Here is a 15,039-nt window from a genome sequence, read left to right as displayed (position 1 = left end):
TGAGGACTTCCATTTATCCTTCCAGGAGCTTCAGTCCACTACTAGAGGAAGAATGTGTCCCAGGTAGCTTCCACCCTCGCAGCCTGGGCCCAGCATAAGACACACAGAACCAGTCTGCCCCCAGACAACCCATATACCAACAGTCTGGAGGAGAACGAGCCTAGCAGACTCACATACCTGTGATTCTGAAGTTGAATGCCACTGAAACTTTGTGGTGATTAATGATAAGGTGTTAACATGGAAAAAGCTGACTGATAGAGCCTTCCCCTTTGCTATTCAGCTCTAGCATATAAAGTAGGGGGAAGACCATACTTAAACATGTTGCAGGAAATGACAGTATCTACCATGTTCACTGCTTCTGAAATTGCCACACAATTTACACAACATTTAAATAATCTGCAAGGGTTCACGAATTTATTTTTTAATTTAATTGGATTTAATTTATGTGGAGACGAATATAGTTCCCTTGGACATTTTGTACTAATAGAAGTTTCCTCTAAAATAAATGTACATTAAAAAACAAAGTACTAAAAGTACTTAACACACACACATCCTAAATTAAGTAGCTTACTAATTCAGTTCCATAATAAGTACTTGGGTCTCACCTCAGTACTCTAATGGAGTAAAGATTAATACAGTTAGCTTTGACAGTGGGTTAAAATATAAAGAAATTTATAAATTGGCATCAGAATAATCAGGGCAGGTATAAATCAGTATTGACTTAAAAATTATCAACAAATTACTGTTCTTGAGAGGAAGAAGAATTCCTAGTTTAAGATTTACAGTATGTATTTACAAAGAAAAGTATGATTTCTAGGTCTATCAGTTAAGCATTTTCATATTTAGTGTTTTTCAGTTCAATAATATGGAAATCGGGAAACTGGGGCTGAGATTTCCACAGGGCTCTGCTGGTTCTAACAGTACAAAAAGTATTGCCTGCCATCCCTTTATCAACTGCTCACGTTATTAAAAAAAAAAATGATTTAACAAGAAGAAAACATGCTCAACACAGAAAATGTCTTTGGCTCCCCACAGACAAATTTCTCATATTCTCATCTATTGAGATATCAGAAGATTTGCTTCATATTTCCAAAAGATCACGAAGCACAAGCTGTGAGTGTTCCACCCATATCCCCTCAAATCCCTTTTGCATTTCCTATTTTTGGTGTGCTTTCACTCCCCGCAGCCAGCACCTGTACTTGTTCGGAGGACAGCTTTCCATTTTTTCCTCAAAAGATAAATTTTCAATGTCTCTTTCATAAGGGCACCAATCCCATTGGTGAGGACAGAGTCCTCATGACCTAATCACCTACCACAGGCCACACTTCCTAACACTATCACGCTGCAGGTTAGGATTTCAATATAAGAATTTTGGAAGGCCGGGCGCGGTGGCTCAAGCCTATAATCCCAGCACTTTGGGAGGCCGAGACGGGCGGATCACGAGGTCAGGAGATCGAGACCATCCTGGCTAACACGGTGAAACCCCGTCTCTACTAAAAATTACAAAAAACTAGCCCGGCGAGGTGGCAGGCGCCTGTAGTCCCAGCTACTCGGGACGCTGAGGCAGGAGAATGACGTAAACCCGGGAGGCGGAGCTTGCAGTGAGCTGAGATCCGGCCACTGCACCCCAGCCTGGGCGGCAGAGCGAGACTCCGTCTCAAAAAAAAAAAAAAAAAAAAAAAAAAAAAGAATTTTGGAGAGACACAAGCATTCAATCTGTAGCAGACTTTCCTCTTGAAACACTGCTGTTTTTCACTCATCCAGTAAATATGACTAAGCATCTCCAAAATACTAGTCACTCTTCTACCTGCTTGGAATATACCAACAAAGACATCTGTCCTTCATGGGGCCTACCTTCTAGTAAGGGACAGGAGGCACAGAAGATATAAAATGTAAGAAAATAACTTAAAAGTAAATGATGTAGTATTTTAATAAGTGAAAAATGCTGTAGAAAAATAAACTTGACTAGAGTAAAGGAGGTCTGGAGAGGAGGAAAGGTGGCAAGTTGCAATATTAGAAAAAATGGTTCCTTCCTCCCTCTCAGATACCACAGAATGACCCTTCAGTGGCTTCCTGCTTCATTCACGCATTCATCTTCTCTTCACACTTTACTCTCTCCTTGGATAATTTCATTCACATCCAAGGCTTCCAGTGAAACTATATGCTGGTAACTCGCAGACCTAATTTTCATTCCTCAAGCCCCTCAAGTGCACACAGAGAAGATGGCTCTGTTACAAATCACTGATGAAAATAGGGTTAAAGCAGCGGACTCTAAACAATTTGCCTATTTTATAAATTAGAGCAGAGAACTCATCCCAAGTCAACAATGCTTACTTTCTTGAATTTCAAGCACTGTTTCTGAGGTGTATAAAACAACCCTGCAGGACAAAGGCCTGAGTATCTGCAACAGGAAGATATCTTAAAGCCCTGGGAGATATCTTAAAGCCCTGGGCCTGTGACTGTCTTTGCCCCCACATTACTTCCTGAGGCAAACATTTCTATTTATTTTTCTACTTCCACCTCTGCTTCCATTTGCACTTCAAACCTAGTCACTTCAAGCAATCCTTTTAAATATGTGTGTGTGCTATGGGAGCTTTTTCTTAATCTGCAAGACTCCAGGGTGACTACTCTGCATCCCAGGGAACGTTTCTGATGTCGAGTTAATGTTTCCAAGATATCTGCTGGCTTCAGATTTGCCCCTAATTCCTGGTGTGTCCAGCATTACCACATTGGCAGTTAAATTTATCCTCTAAATGCTAGTTCTTTCCTCAAAAGACAAGATTATAATATCTGACAACTAAGAGTTTATAAGAACTAGTTTATTTTCACCAGGTATGAGAAATTGAAGATGAAATTAAAACCTTAAGAGAAATTGAAAAACTATCATTGCAGAAGTAACTCATTGACAATACAATGCTATAGCATCTTGGAAACAGTGACATTTAGAGATGTCATAAAAGAAAATGTTCCCTTAACAAGTGTTAGAAAATACTAATAAAAGAATCTCAAGGAGTTTGGGACGCAGTGAGGGCTAAATTGTTTGAAGACTATTACAATAGTCTTACAAAAGAGACTTACAGTAGTAAGTCTATTTTATTGAAGTTATTTATCCAATAATATTTGCTTCATTAGGTAAAGAGAGAAAAGGGATTTCTGCATCCCACTGCAATGTGTTAATTCTGAGTCTATTAAAAAGTACGTTTAGTTCTCAGGTATTGGCTATCACACCTTCATCTCCCGGGAGTACCTTAAATATAAAGGAGAAAGAGAACTAACTTATCACTGTTCCTGAAAAAGGAACATAAACTTTCTGTCTGAAGGTTTAAGATCCACTATTTGTGCATTCAAGGAGGCAAAACTCATGAGAATAAAATGCTGACCTGAGGTGACAGAATTAAGTCTGTGTGCCATAAATACCATTTATTTAGACTGAAAATCAAACGATGCTCTAATTATAATTCATTGTACAGCATGTAGCAATATAAGATGAATCAAATGTGTGTGTGTGTATTCTTGTGTGTATGCACGTGTTTGTGGATGTCTGTGTGTTTGTATGTGTATGTGAATGTTTGTGTGCATGTCCATGGATATTTATGGTTGCTGAAGGGTAGGTATACCGTTGCTGAGAAATGGCTCAAAAAACCATCACTATGGTAGGATAGGAGTTAATGAGAACTAATGAGGATGCAGAAACTTGGAAAAACCCTGAGGAAATAAATCTCAGTGCATTTTCTGGAAAGAGTGAGCAACATAATAGTCAGATATATGGTGAGATAAGCATAGTTTGGCAGAAAAGACACTAAACAGAATCATGAATGTAGAGAGATCCATCCATGACTTGATCTTTTTCTATGAGGTCCTACTTAGCATAAGCACTTAATAGCATTGATAAAATATAATCTGGTCCCACTGGAGCCACAAAAATTAAAGAGCACCCTGATCAGCCTTATGGCATTCTCCACTATGGAGGAGTAAAGGGATTGAGCCCGAAAAGAGACTGGAAGGCTGGGCAAGCCCACTAATGCGGTGATCAGGGAAATGAGAAGATGAAAGCCATAGGACTTCAGAATTGATTGGATGTGGGGAGGAGAAAAAGAGAAAGGAAAGATGATCCCCTCCTTCTCTAGGCTCCAAGTATTTGGTTCTGGTGACTAAATGGGTATAAGAGTCATTAACACAGATACAGGGGGAGCAGATGTGCAGGAAGAAACTACATCAATTTGGAATATATTAATGCATGTATGTCTGCAAGATACACAATTGGGGATATTCAATGGGCAACATCATTCCAGATGTGAAGAGTCTCTCAAAACCTTATCTTTAGAGCATGTGCTGTCTATAAGCCTGGTATCACGGAAATGTTCTCAGCTCATAGGTGACTACTGCCATTAAGTAGTTAGTTAAAAAGATTTGATACCTAAACAGCTCTGACTTTTCTGAACACAAACCTCTTACAGAGAGACAAGAGAATGAGATGACACATTCAAGAGCTGTGGAATAATATCCTATGCCATTAAAAGAAATTGGCACACCTTTAACGCAAATTTGAGAGCCTGCCTGCTTCTGGACTGCATCCAGCATTGACAGCTTTATCCACTAAAAATACAAGACAGTCAGTTACATTTGAATTACTTTTAAAAATGCAATAGTTGGAACATATGCTAAAAAATACAGTAAACGGGACATAAACTAAAATGTTCATTGGTGTTTATTCAAAATTCAAATTTCATTGGACACCCTGCATTTCATTTGGCAATCCTAAATTGCAGTATTGTTCATGTACTCTCCTTTCTTAGTGTTTAAGTCATCTTTATTCTAGAAAGGCACAAAAAGAGCTATTTAAACACTATCTATGGTTTTCTGTACTTACGTTACAAAAATAGCAAAGCAGAGTATTTATATGGGGCATCTGGGACACTTCTCTAAATGCTTCTATTTCTCTCATGTTGCATGAAGCTGTGTATTAACATGCCTTAACAACCAATGAAATCAATGATTTAAAAGTTCTTTAAAATATAAGCAGCATCTTAAAGTACAAAACACATTTGAATATACGAAATGTTAAATTCAGGCCTAGTTTTTACAAACATTTTTACCAAATGTCTCTGTAAATGTTAAGTTAAATAATAAACAAACTGGAGTAGAAGCCATCAGAATAGCCTCCTTAGTCCCATAGCAAAGGTGGGTCATGACTGGTTTCTAGATGCCAGACCCTCTTATTAGGTCACCTAGCTCCTATGGATTATGTTTAGGGACATGTATGTGAACAAAACCAGAATATTTCACCCCCCAAAAAGCACTTCTTTGGCATATTTCCATATAGCTATTCAAAGGAACTGCAAATCACAGAAATCTTGAAAATCTGTCTTTTGTGGAGGATATTTGCATCTGTAGAGAAAATCTACACTCATGAAACAAACAGCTAGGCTTTCTCTGAGCCCACTCCCACCCCACTCCCATCCGAATCTAGGAAAGATTAACTCACAGGAATGAGAGGGAGAGTATCACACCTTTGAAAGTCTGACAGAGACATGTTACCACAGGCCACCATCTATTCTTTCTGAGAACTGCTATCTGTGAAATTTCATGTGTCTTAGTGTATTTTCTGTTGCTTATAACAGAATACCTGAAACTAGACAATTTATAAAGAAAAGGAACTTATTTCTTACAGTTCTGGAGGCCGAAAATCCAAGGATGAGGGGCTGCATCTGGTGAGGGCCTTCTTGCTGTGCGGACTTTCTGCAGAGTCCTGAGGCAGCACGAGGCATCACGCAGCAAAGGGGTTGAGAGTGTTCACTCGGGTCTCCCTCTTTTTATAAACCTCTAGTCCCATTCTCATAATAACTCATTAATTCTTTAATCCATGAATGGATCCTCATGATCCACTGGATCATAAGGGCTCTCCTCTCATGATCCAATGATCTCTTAAAGGTCCCATCTCCTAATACTGCCACATGGGGAATTAAGTTTCAATATAAGTTTTGGAGGGAACAAACATTCAAACCATAGTACTCTGTATAACAAGACCACCTTCACTAGTCAGGCCTTTTCTTGTCCCTCCCTCCCATAACCTGTCTCGCCACTGTAGCAGGACAATTTTCAGACAAAACTCCTCAGACACTGAGTTAAAGAAGGAAGAGGTTTATTCGGCCAGAGGCATCAGCATGACTTCTGTCTCATGAGCTGAGCTCCCCGAGTGGGCAATTATTGTCCCTTTTAAGGGCTCACAACTCTAAGGGGGTGCGTGTGAGAGGGCCGTGACTGATTGAGCAAGCATGGGGTACGTGACTGGGGGCTGCAGGCACCAGTAATTAGATCGGAACAAAACAAGATAGGGATTTTCACAGTGCATTTCTATACAATGTCTGTAATCTATAGATAACAGAACCAATTAGGTCAGGGGTCGATCTTTAACTACCAGGCCCAGGGTGCGGTGCCGGGCTGTCTGCCTGTGGATTTCATTTCTGCCTTTTAGTTTTTACTTCTTCTTTCTTTGGAGGCAGAAATTGGGCATAAGACGATATGAGGGGTGGTCTCCTCCCTTACCACAATCCAAGCCCCTATTCCTTCTGTAACTTCTGGATGGTATAAAACCTGCAGGCATCTGGCCTTTTCTAAGTTTTCATATTTCATATTGTTCTCACGTACACATGTGCAAGTAATAATTTATATACCTTTCTCCTATCAATTTATTATGCATTTGTTTTATGGACTCAAATTATCAAACCTTCAGAAAGGTAAGGAAGGAGGAAGTTATCTTCACTCCTACACATGATTCAGACCCCTAAATAACATTTTATGAACCAGAGTGGGAGACCCCTAAATAACATTTTATGAACCAGAGTGACAAGACACTCCACTTGGAAGAGTTATCAGTGTACTTTTTATGAATGAGTGGTAGATAACTGCTATAACTAAAATAGATCCATTATTTGATAGATTAATGCACTACTTCTTCAAGTTAGGGAAACATTTGTTATCTAATATACATAAAATTCATAACAGTAAAAAACAGAAGAGATTGACACTGCATTATGCAAACCAGGACCTGTGAATACCAGTGTAGCTGTTGATCTGCCTTTAATTAGTTTCTTGTTTTTACTGCAAAATGATGAGTCAAATTAGACTCAATTTTCATCTCCCCACTAGGATCAGTAGACATTGACCAAATGACACAATTGATTGCAGATCATTTTATGCGATACTCCAATTTATGTAGAATCTGTTCATGAGATAATAAATGTGCAAGTGCCATGAAAAATACTAAGTACTACACAACTGCAAAGTGGTATTATTACATAGAGAGATCTGTCACATTTCATAGGGACTATGACAATTAGTGAGCTAGAAAAAAACAGGCAGCAGAATAAATATGGTGGTGGAGTGGGGACTGTCATATTCCTGAATTCTGAGGAGTTCTGAGTGGACAATCAAATAGTTGACCTTCAGTCTATTAAAGTCAAAGTCAGGCCAAGAACTTTTACTGATATAGGTAAAAATGTTGCTAGTGGTGACAAGGGTGTCAGTTGTCCTTTCCATTAGGTCCAGTTTGGTAAAAGTATGTATGATCCGAAAACACGAGTGGCAGCCTACTCTCACCCTGTCTCACCCATGTTAGTCTCCCTCCTGATCTTTGCCCCTAGTTCATGGAAACCCCTATCTGGCATGTTTACCCATTCATCTCCAAGCAATACTATGTGGCAGGAGCACATACTAGAATACAGTAGCAAACAAACACACACAAAATCCCTGGCCTCATGGAGTTTACATTCTAGTAAAGGAGACAACTAATATACTAATTAATTGATTGATTAAAATTTATTAGATGCCATGAAGAAAATAGACTATTTTTTAAAATAACATTTATCTCATGAATTGACTTTTAAACTGTTCTGTGGCCTTAATAGCCTGTTTGACTTTGGAGGTGAGGTTGGGTAGATATTAATTTCCTCACATCTGCAAGACAGAGAGATAATTTGTAGTATCTAGTCCTGTTCCAAATGCTATGTTCATCAATTAAAGACTGAAAATACCTTCATGACAGATATGCACATCGTTTTAAGATAAAGATTACATTTGTTTTTCAGTGTGGTTTAATCACTGAGGACAGAGTCAACAATATTTTCCAAATTAAATTTGTTCTATCAAAACAAATTCATGAACATGTAAATAATGTTTGATTATTGCTTTGGTACAGCATTAAAATCTGTGTTTTAAGATTTTTAAGCAAAATAAGGCATTTTTATTTTAACAGATAGCTAACACATATTTCAAAGTCACTTTTAAGCATTATAGATGTCTTAACCTGAATCATCACCATATTTGCTCAAAAAATGCTGGGCAAATAGATCCTAAATCTGTAAACTTATGTGACTGAAGAACAAAAGAAATGCATTTCTCTTTCATCTCTGAAGCAGAAGTTCCCTCACTGAATATGCAAAATCCTATGGCCATGGCCTTTGACAACTTCCTCACAACCAATTTCACTCTGTCTCCCTATTCCCATTTGCTGAGCAGATACAAAGAAACCTGTCAACAGAAAACACGGATTTGAGGACATTTGAGGACCAAGGAATGTCCTTTACCCAAAATATCTTCCCTGAGGCCAATGCATGAGTTCTCACAATTAGTGACTTATTCTTCTATGTTATATACTAGTTATTTGTGGAAAGTACATAAGGAGAAAATGAGGAAGAGGGGTGAAAACATGGGGAACCTAGGGCTTCAGCATGTTCGACAGTGTCTGTTGGTTGGTGATAGACTAAAAGATAATAGCTTGATAAGATACAGAGGCCAAGGCCACACAGGGAACAACTTTATAGTAATTTCCCTCAAACTAGAGTGTGAGATGGAGGCAGGAGAATAGTCTGGAGGCAGGGAACATAAGGCCAATTCATGCTGACTTCCTAGAACTAAATTAAATGGAAACACTTTAGCTATGACAGGAAATATCCTCTCCATTTACATTGGGCATACCCCAAGTAAATGACTTTGTAACTTTACTTTATTCTCTTCATTTACATACGGCATACACCAAGTAACCCATGGAAACCTCTAGAGGGTATTTAAACCCCAGAAAATCCTGTAACAGGGCTCTTGAGCCCCTATGCTCCACACACTCCCACCTGTGGGGCATATTTTCATTTTCAATAAATCTCTGTTTTTGTTGCTTCATTCTTTCCTTGCTTTGTGTGTTTTGTCCAATTATTTGTTCAAGATGCCAAGAACCTGGACTCCCTCTGGTAACAAGATGAAGACAGAATAGGGGGAATAAAGAAAGAAGGGTTTTCAGAGAGGAAGGCAGGACGAATTTTAAGTCACATTTTATTAAAACTGATCTTTGCTGTCTGTACCTCTGACATGACAACAAGCCGTTTTCCTTGGTATTTTGCTTTGTTGACATTCTGGTTTGCCATAATTGGTCATCATTTCTACTAACCTGACCAAAAATTAAGGTTTGAAAAAATGAGCAATTGTCTAATATATGACTCCTAGGTTTTGTAAACAAAAACTAAAATTCTAAGCCCCTCGACAAACTCCATGGACCCCTCCTCTAGGCCAAGGGAATTCCAAAGAAACCTGAAAAACTAGTTCAGGCCATGATAGGAAAGGATGCTCAAACATGCCTCATTATAGTCTCCTCTGGTTGGAATTCAGGCACAGCTGACCAGCATTAACATTACAACAGCGATCTCAGGACCGATCTCTGTAGGAATAAGATACCAAATTCCAACCTGACTCTAGTGTAGCACCACATGACCGATAGGCCTTGAAAAAAAATCAAAGTATTTTACCCCAGAATATATTCCTTTGACATATTTTTAAAGGCCCTGCAAAGCTGTCTCTTGTGGGGGAAATTCATTTTGTAGAGAATCCCCTTCCCTTTCCAGGTCTTGTTCTGATCCTGAAGAGATTAGCTGAGAGTCTAAAACCTTTTAAAGGTCGGAATCGAAACCATTTGCCATCTATTGCCTCTAAGGGCAGCCACCTATGCAACTTCATCTACATGATAAGAACCTTGGTCTCCACAATCCCATATCTTAGCCCAGACATTTGTTTCCACTGATTCCAGGTCTTTAGGTAATATCAGTTTTAACTAATCATCAATCAGAAAATCTATGACGCCCACCCCCACCACCTGCTTCAAGTTGTCCTACCTATCTGGACCAAATCAATGTATACCTTACATATGTTGATTGATTTCTTAGGTCTCCGTAAAACCTATAAAACCAAGCTGTAACCCAACCACCCCTAGGCACATGTTATCAGGACCTCCTGAGGCAGTGTGACTGGTCACGGTCCTCACATATGGCTCAGAACAGATCTCTTCAAGTATTTTACGGAGCTTGGCTTTTTTCATCAATAATTCCTAGGTAAAAGTTAAAAAGTGAGAGTCCATATTTACTACCATTTTACCCACACTAAGTTGCTAATTTCCCTCCTCCTGTAAGCAAGAAGCTGAATGGCCTACCTCAACTTGCCTTTACTTATTCAAGTCATTCAAATGCAGTGCAGGCAGCTTTTACTTTCATTTTTTTTTCCTATTTTTGTTTAATTTATTTAAGACCACCTCCTCACAATTTCCAGAGAGAAAATACAAAACGAGAAACAGACTTGGTTTCAAATATATAACCAGGTGCTGGAGTTTAAAGCATTACTGATAACATTGTTACAGAAGAATGGCAGCTTACTCCAGGGCACTTCAATATTCCTGAGGAATAAACATGATTTCTCTTGTCCTCCCACTGGGATGTTCTCAGGTGAAATCACTGTTCCTGTTCTTTGACATATTTTCCGCATAGAAGATACGGAGCCTGGAAATCGTGCTGACAGTTGGAGTAAGCCATTCCTAATCCCATGCCAGAACTGAAGGCTAATCGCCACATTCTTCTTTTAAAGGTGAGAAAACAATTCCAAATCCAAAACCAGTACCTATCTTCACAACCGCATCTGCCAGGCACGGCCCCACTTCCAGCTGAGCTCCAACTCCGACATGTACCCCACCAGCACCTCCAATTTTCCTCTCGGCCGGCCCCCCGGCCCGCTCCAACCCCTGCAAGTCTCGCGAGCTACTTTCTTTAAAAGCATTACCATTGAAAACTTCCATAGTTTTTGGCTCTTAACACCATCAAAATTAGTCTTAATCTCTGAACACATAAAGATAATCATTTCTTCTCTCTTTCAGCACAGTAACTATAGATTTTCAAAACAGAGGGCAATAAAGCACTTTATTTAGTTCCAGATTTACTGTGTTCCATTTAGGAATGAACTACTATCTGGGTAACCCATGGGATGCCAACTCTATACGGAGAAAATAAATCAATTTAGCAATGGACCTGGTGTGGATGAATGGAATGACACTTCAAAATTGTAGGATTGTGGAAAATAAGATATTTGCTTTGTGCCTTAGCTTCCTTTCTTATACAATAGGAAAATGACCTGTTCAGTGTGTTATAAGAATTGCCAAATGCAATACATTTTTAAAATATAAGGCATAGAATATCTTTATATTTACTCAAATAAGTTTTAACTCTTCTCCTTTTCTTGAATGTTGGCAGTTTAAATGAGAGAAAGGCAAAAGGTAAACAGAAAGCTGAAATAAGGATTGTAATTTGTTTTGTATATCACATTTAAAGAGTGTATGAATTCATTCTTCCACTACTATAAAGAAATAGCTAAGCCTAGGTAATTTAGAAAGAAAAGAGGTTTAATTGGCTCACGGTTCTTCAGGCTGTACAGGAAGCAGGAAGGCATTTGCTTCTTGGGAGGCCTCAGGAAGCTTCCAATCATAGCAGAAGGCAAAGGAGGAGCCAGCACGTTTTATGTGGCCAGAGCAGGAGCAGGAGAGTGAGGGGAGAGGTGCTGCACACTTTAAACAACCAGATCACATGAAAACTCACCATCATGAGAACAGCACCAAGGGAGAAATTCTCCCCCATAATATAATCACCTCCCACCAGGCCCCACCTCTAACATACGGGATTAAAATTCCACATGAAATTTAACTGGGGACACAGATCCAAACCATATCAGAGAGTAGACCTTCATTGTACCAACACTAAAGTTTCACTGATTTTTAAATTGACATGCAAATTACTGTAAAATTTTTCTCTACTTTCTCAAATTTATAAAAAGTATAAACTAACCAGCTTTATGAATGGGGTCACTGAGAAATAAAAGAAACAGAAAGAAAAGAACTCCTGCCCAAGAGAAGGGTCCTCAATAGTCAAAGACAAATAATTCTAGACAGTATCATCACAAATTCAATACAGTAAATATAGCTGGATAAATATATATTGAGTACTGCAGTCTAAACACAAAACACATTCTCTTCAAGGAATTCATAAAACTTACATAAACTTTTCTATATATCAGGTGTGGCAAACTATTACTTTGGTGATCTATTGAGAAAACACTTTTACTAGTACATATGCCCTTGTGTAGTCCCTCCATAAGTTATTTCTGGGTTTGGCCACGTGACTGGCTTTAGTCAATGGGACATTAGCAATTGTGATTCATGCCCGTACATGCAGGCTATATTTTCAGAACTCTAACTTTTGGACCATTCCCTCTCAGATTCCAACCATGATACTGAAAAAACCAAAGCCTGGTCTAGCCATTTAAACATTTAAAGAGAACATATGGAAGTAAACCAAGAACCCAGTCAACATCTCGGGATAAGCTTCCAGCCAACAGTCAGTACCAACATCCTCCTTAAAAGAGATTCCTCCCATTCCAGTTGAGTTGCCCTAGTTAATGCCACATGGAGCAGAGATAAGCTGTTATTAACAAGCCCTGTTCAAATTGCAGAATTTGAGCAAATAAATTATTATTATTGTATTAAACCAATAAGTTGGGTATAAAAGCTATGCAATGATTATCTGAATCATCAGAGTATGAACAATTTCTCAATTTATTCTAAACCATAATTGTACAAGCTGTATTCTGACATAGTAAAGCCAAATAAAATATAAGCTTTGAACAAAGAGAAAAAAAACATTTTATAAATTACTTATTAGTGATAAAGATAAAAAATCTTATTGACAGGCTACTTAGAAAATAAGGACGATGAAAATGATGACTAACCCCTGATTTTTTTTTATCTTGCCCAAATTTCTATCTAAGGCGTCTGGCGAGTCATGCCCTCAGATAGGTTTTATTTAACTCTACCCATCATGATTTACTTTCCAACCCAACTCTGGCATAACATTACAAAATAAAGAAGAAAATCCTGTATTAGTGTGTTCTCACATTGCTATAAAGAAATCCCTGAGACTGGGTAATTTATGAAGAAAAGAGGTTTAACTGGCTCACAGGCTATAGAAGAGGCATGGCTGTGGAGGCCTTGGGGAACTTTGACTCATGGCAGAAGGTAAAGTGGGAGCAGGCATCTTCGCATGGCCAGAGCAGGAGGAAGAGACAGAGTGGGGAGGTGTCACACACTTTTAAACAACGAGATCTTGTGAGAACTCTATGACAAAAACAGCATCACCAAAGTGGGACATCCACCCCCGTGACCCCATCACTTCCTACCAGGCCCCACCTCCAACAATGCGGATTACAATTCAACATGAGATTTGGGCAGGGACACAAATCCAAATCATATCACTTCCCAACTCATTCTGTGAGGTCAGTATTACCCTGCTACAAAACCCAGGCAAATAAAATCACAAGAAAGAAAACAGACCAATATCTCTTATAAATATAGACACAAAAATCTTCAATAAAATACTAGTAAAGTGAACCCAGCAACATATGAAAAGAATTACACTAGTACCCCCGTAACCATGGAAAATATGTTCTAAGACCCCCAGTGGATGCCTGAAACTGAAGATAGTACCAAATCTTATATGAACTGTTTTTCCTAGATATACATATCTATGATAAAATTTAATTAATAAATTAGATACAGTAAGAGATTAACAATAACTAATAACAAAATAGAAGAATGATAACAATATGCCAGCATAACTACTTTGATGTTTTGGAGCCATTATTAAGTAAAATAAGGGTTACTTAACAGAAGCACTGAGATACCATGACAGTTGACCTGATCACTGAGATAGCTAAGTGACTACTGCGTAGATAGAGCATGCAGTGTGGATACACTGGAAAAAGAGCAGATTCACATCCCAGATGAGAAGAAGCAGGACAGTGCAAGATTTCACCACACTGTACAGAATGGTGCGCAATTTAAAACTTACAAAGTGTTTATTTCTGAAATCTTCCATTTACTATTTTCAAACTGCAGTTGACTGAAACTGTGGAAAGTGAAATCATGGATAAGAGGGGACTACTGTGGGCCGGGCGCAGTGGCTCACATCTGTAATCCCAGCACTTTGGGAGGCTGAGGCAGGCGGATCACGAAGTCGGAGTTTGGGACCAGCCTGACCAACACAGACAATGAAACCCTACCACTACTAAAAATACAAAAATTAGCTGGGCTTGGTGGTGCATGCCTGTAATCCCAGCTGCTCAGAAGGCTGAGGCAGGAGAATCCTTTGAACCTGGGAAGTGGAGGTTGCAGCGAGCCAAGATCACGCCACTGCACTCCAGCCTGGATGACATTTCGAGTCTCCATCTCAAAAAAAAAAAAAAAAGAGGGGACTACTCTGTTATCCATGACCAAGTGGGATTTGTCTCAGAAAAGCAAGGTCAGCTCAAAATACAAAAATCAATCAAAGTAAAACACCACATTAACAGAATGAAGTCTTAAAAAAAAAATGATCATCTTAGTAAAAGCAGACAAGAGCATTTGACAAAATCCAACTGTCTTTCATGATAAAAGCACTCAGACACGGGCATCCTTGCCCATGCCTATGTCTTGAATGGTATTGCCAAGGTTTTCCTCTAGGGTTTTATGGTTTTGGGTCTAACATTTAAGTCTTTAATCCATCTTGAATTAATTTTTGTATAAAGTGTAAGGAAGGGATCCAGTTTCAGCTTTCTACATATGGCTAGCCAGTTTTCCCAGCACCATTTATTAAATAGGGAATCCTTTCCCCATTTCTTGTTTTTGTCAGGTATGTCAAAGATCAG

The 15,039-nt window shown here is 38.8% G+C and overlaps 1 protein-coding gene and 1 pseudogene across 5 annotated transcripts in view; both read right to left on the bottom strand.

Moving 5' to 3' along the window:
- NEK10 (NIMA-related kinase 10) overlaps nucleotides 1-15,039 on the bottom strand; it is a 281,170-nt gene that overhangs the window by 94,716 nt on the left and 171,415 nt on the right. For 2 of the 5 annotated variants that reach the window (XM_011969860.1, XM_011969861.1), the window contains exons 1-2: nucleotides 12,355-12,512; nucleotides 11,721-11,869 (exon numbers count right to left, since the gene is read on the bottom strand). The exons of 2 other annotated variants lie outside the window; for them this stretch is intronic. In XM_011969860.1, coding sequence (XP_011825250.1) covers nucleotides 11,721-11,869; nucleotides 12,355-12,453 — 248 coding nt within the window. In that variant the 5' untranslated portion in view covers nucleotides 12,454-12,512. Of the gene's footprint in view, nucleotides 1-11,594; nucleotides 11,870-12,354; nucleotides 12,513-15,039 lie in introns of those variants that run through there. One more of the 5 variants, XM_011969859.1, reaches the window with a different exon arrangement.
- Nucleotides 10,767-10,995, bottom strand: LOC105531856 (annotated as a pseudogene).

Source organism: Mandrillus leucophaeus, unplaced genomic scaffold, assembly GCF_000951045.1.
Source record: "Mandrillus leucophaeus isolate KB7577 unplaced genomic scaffold, Mleu.le_1.0 Scaffold915, whole genome shotgun sequence".
NCBI lineage: Eukaryota > Metazoa > Chordata > Mammalia > Primates > Cercopithecidae > Mandrillus > Mandrillus leucophaeus.
The sequence above is the reverse complement of the archived record's forward strand: the minus strand, read 5'-3'. Positions and strand labels throughout refer to the sequence as shown.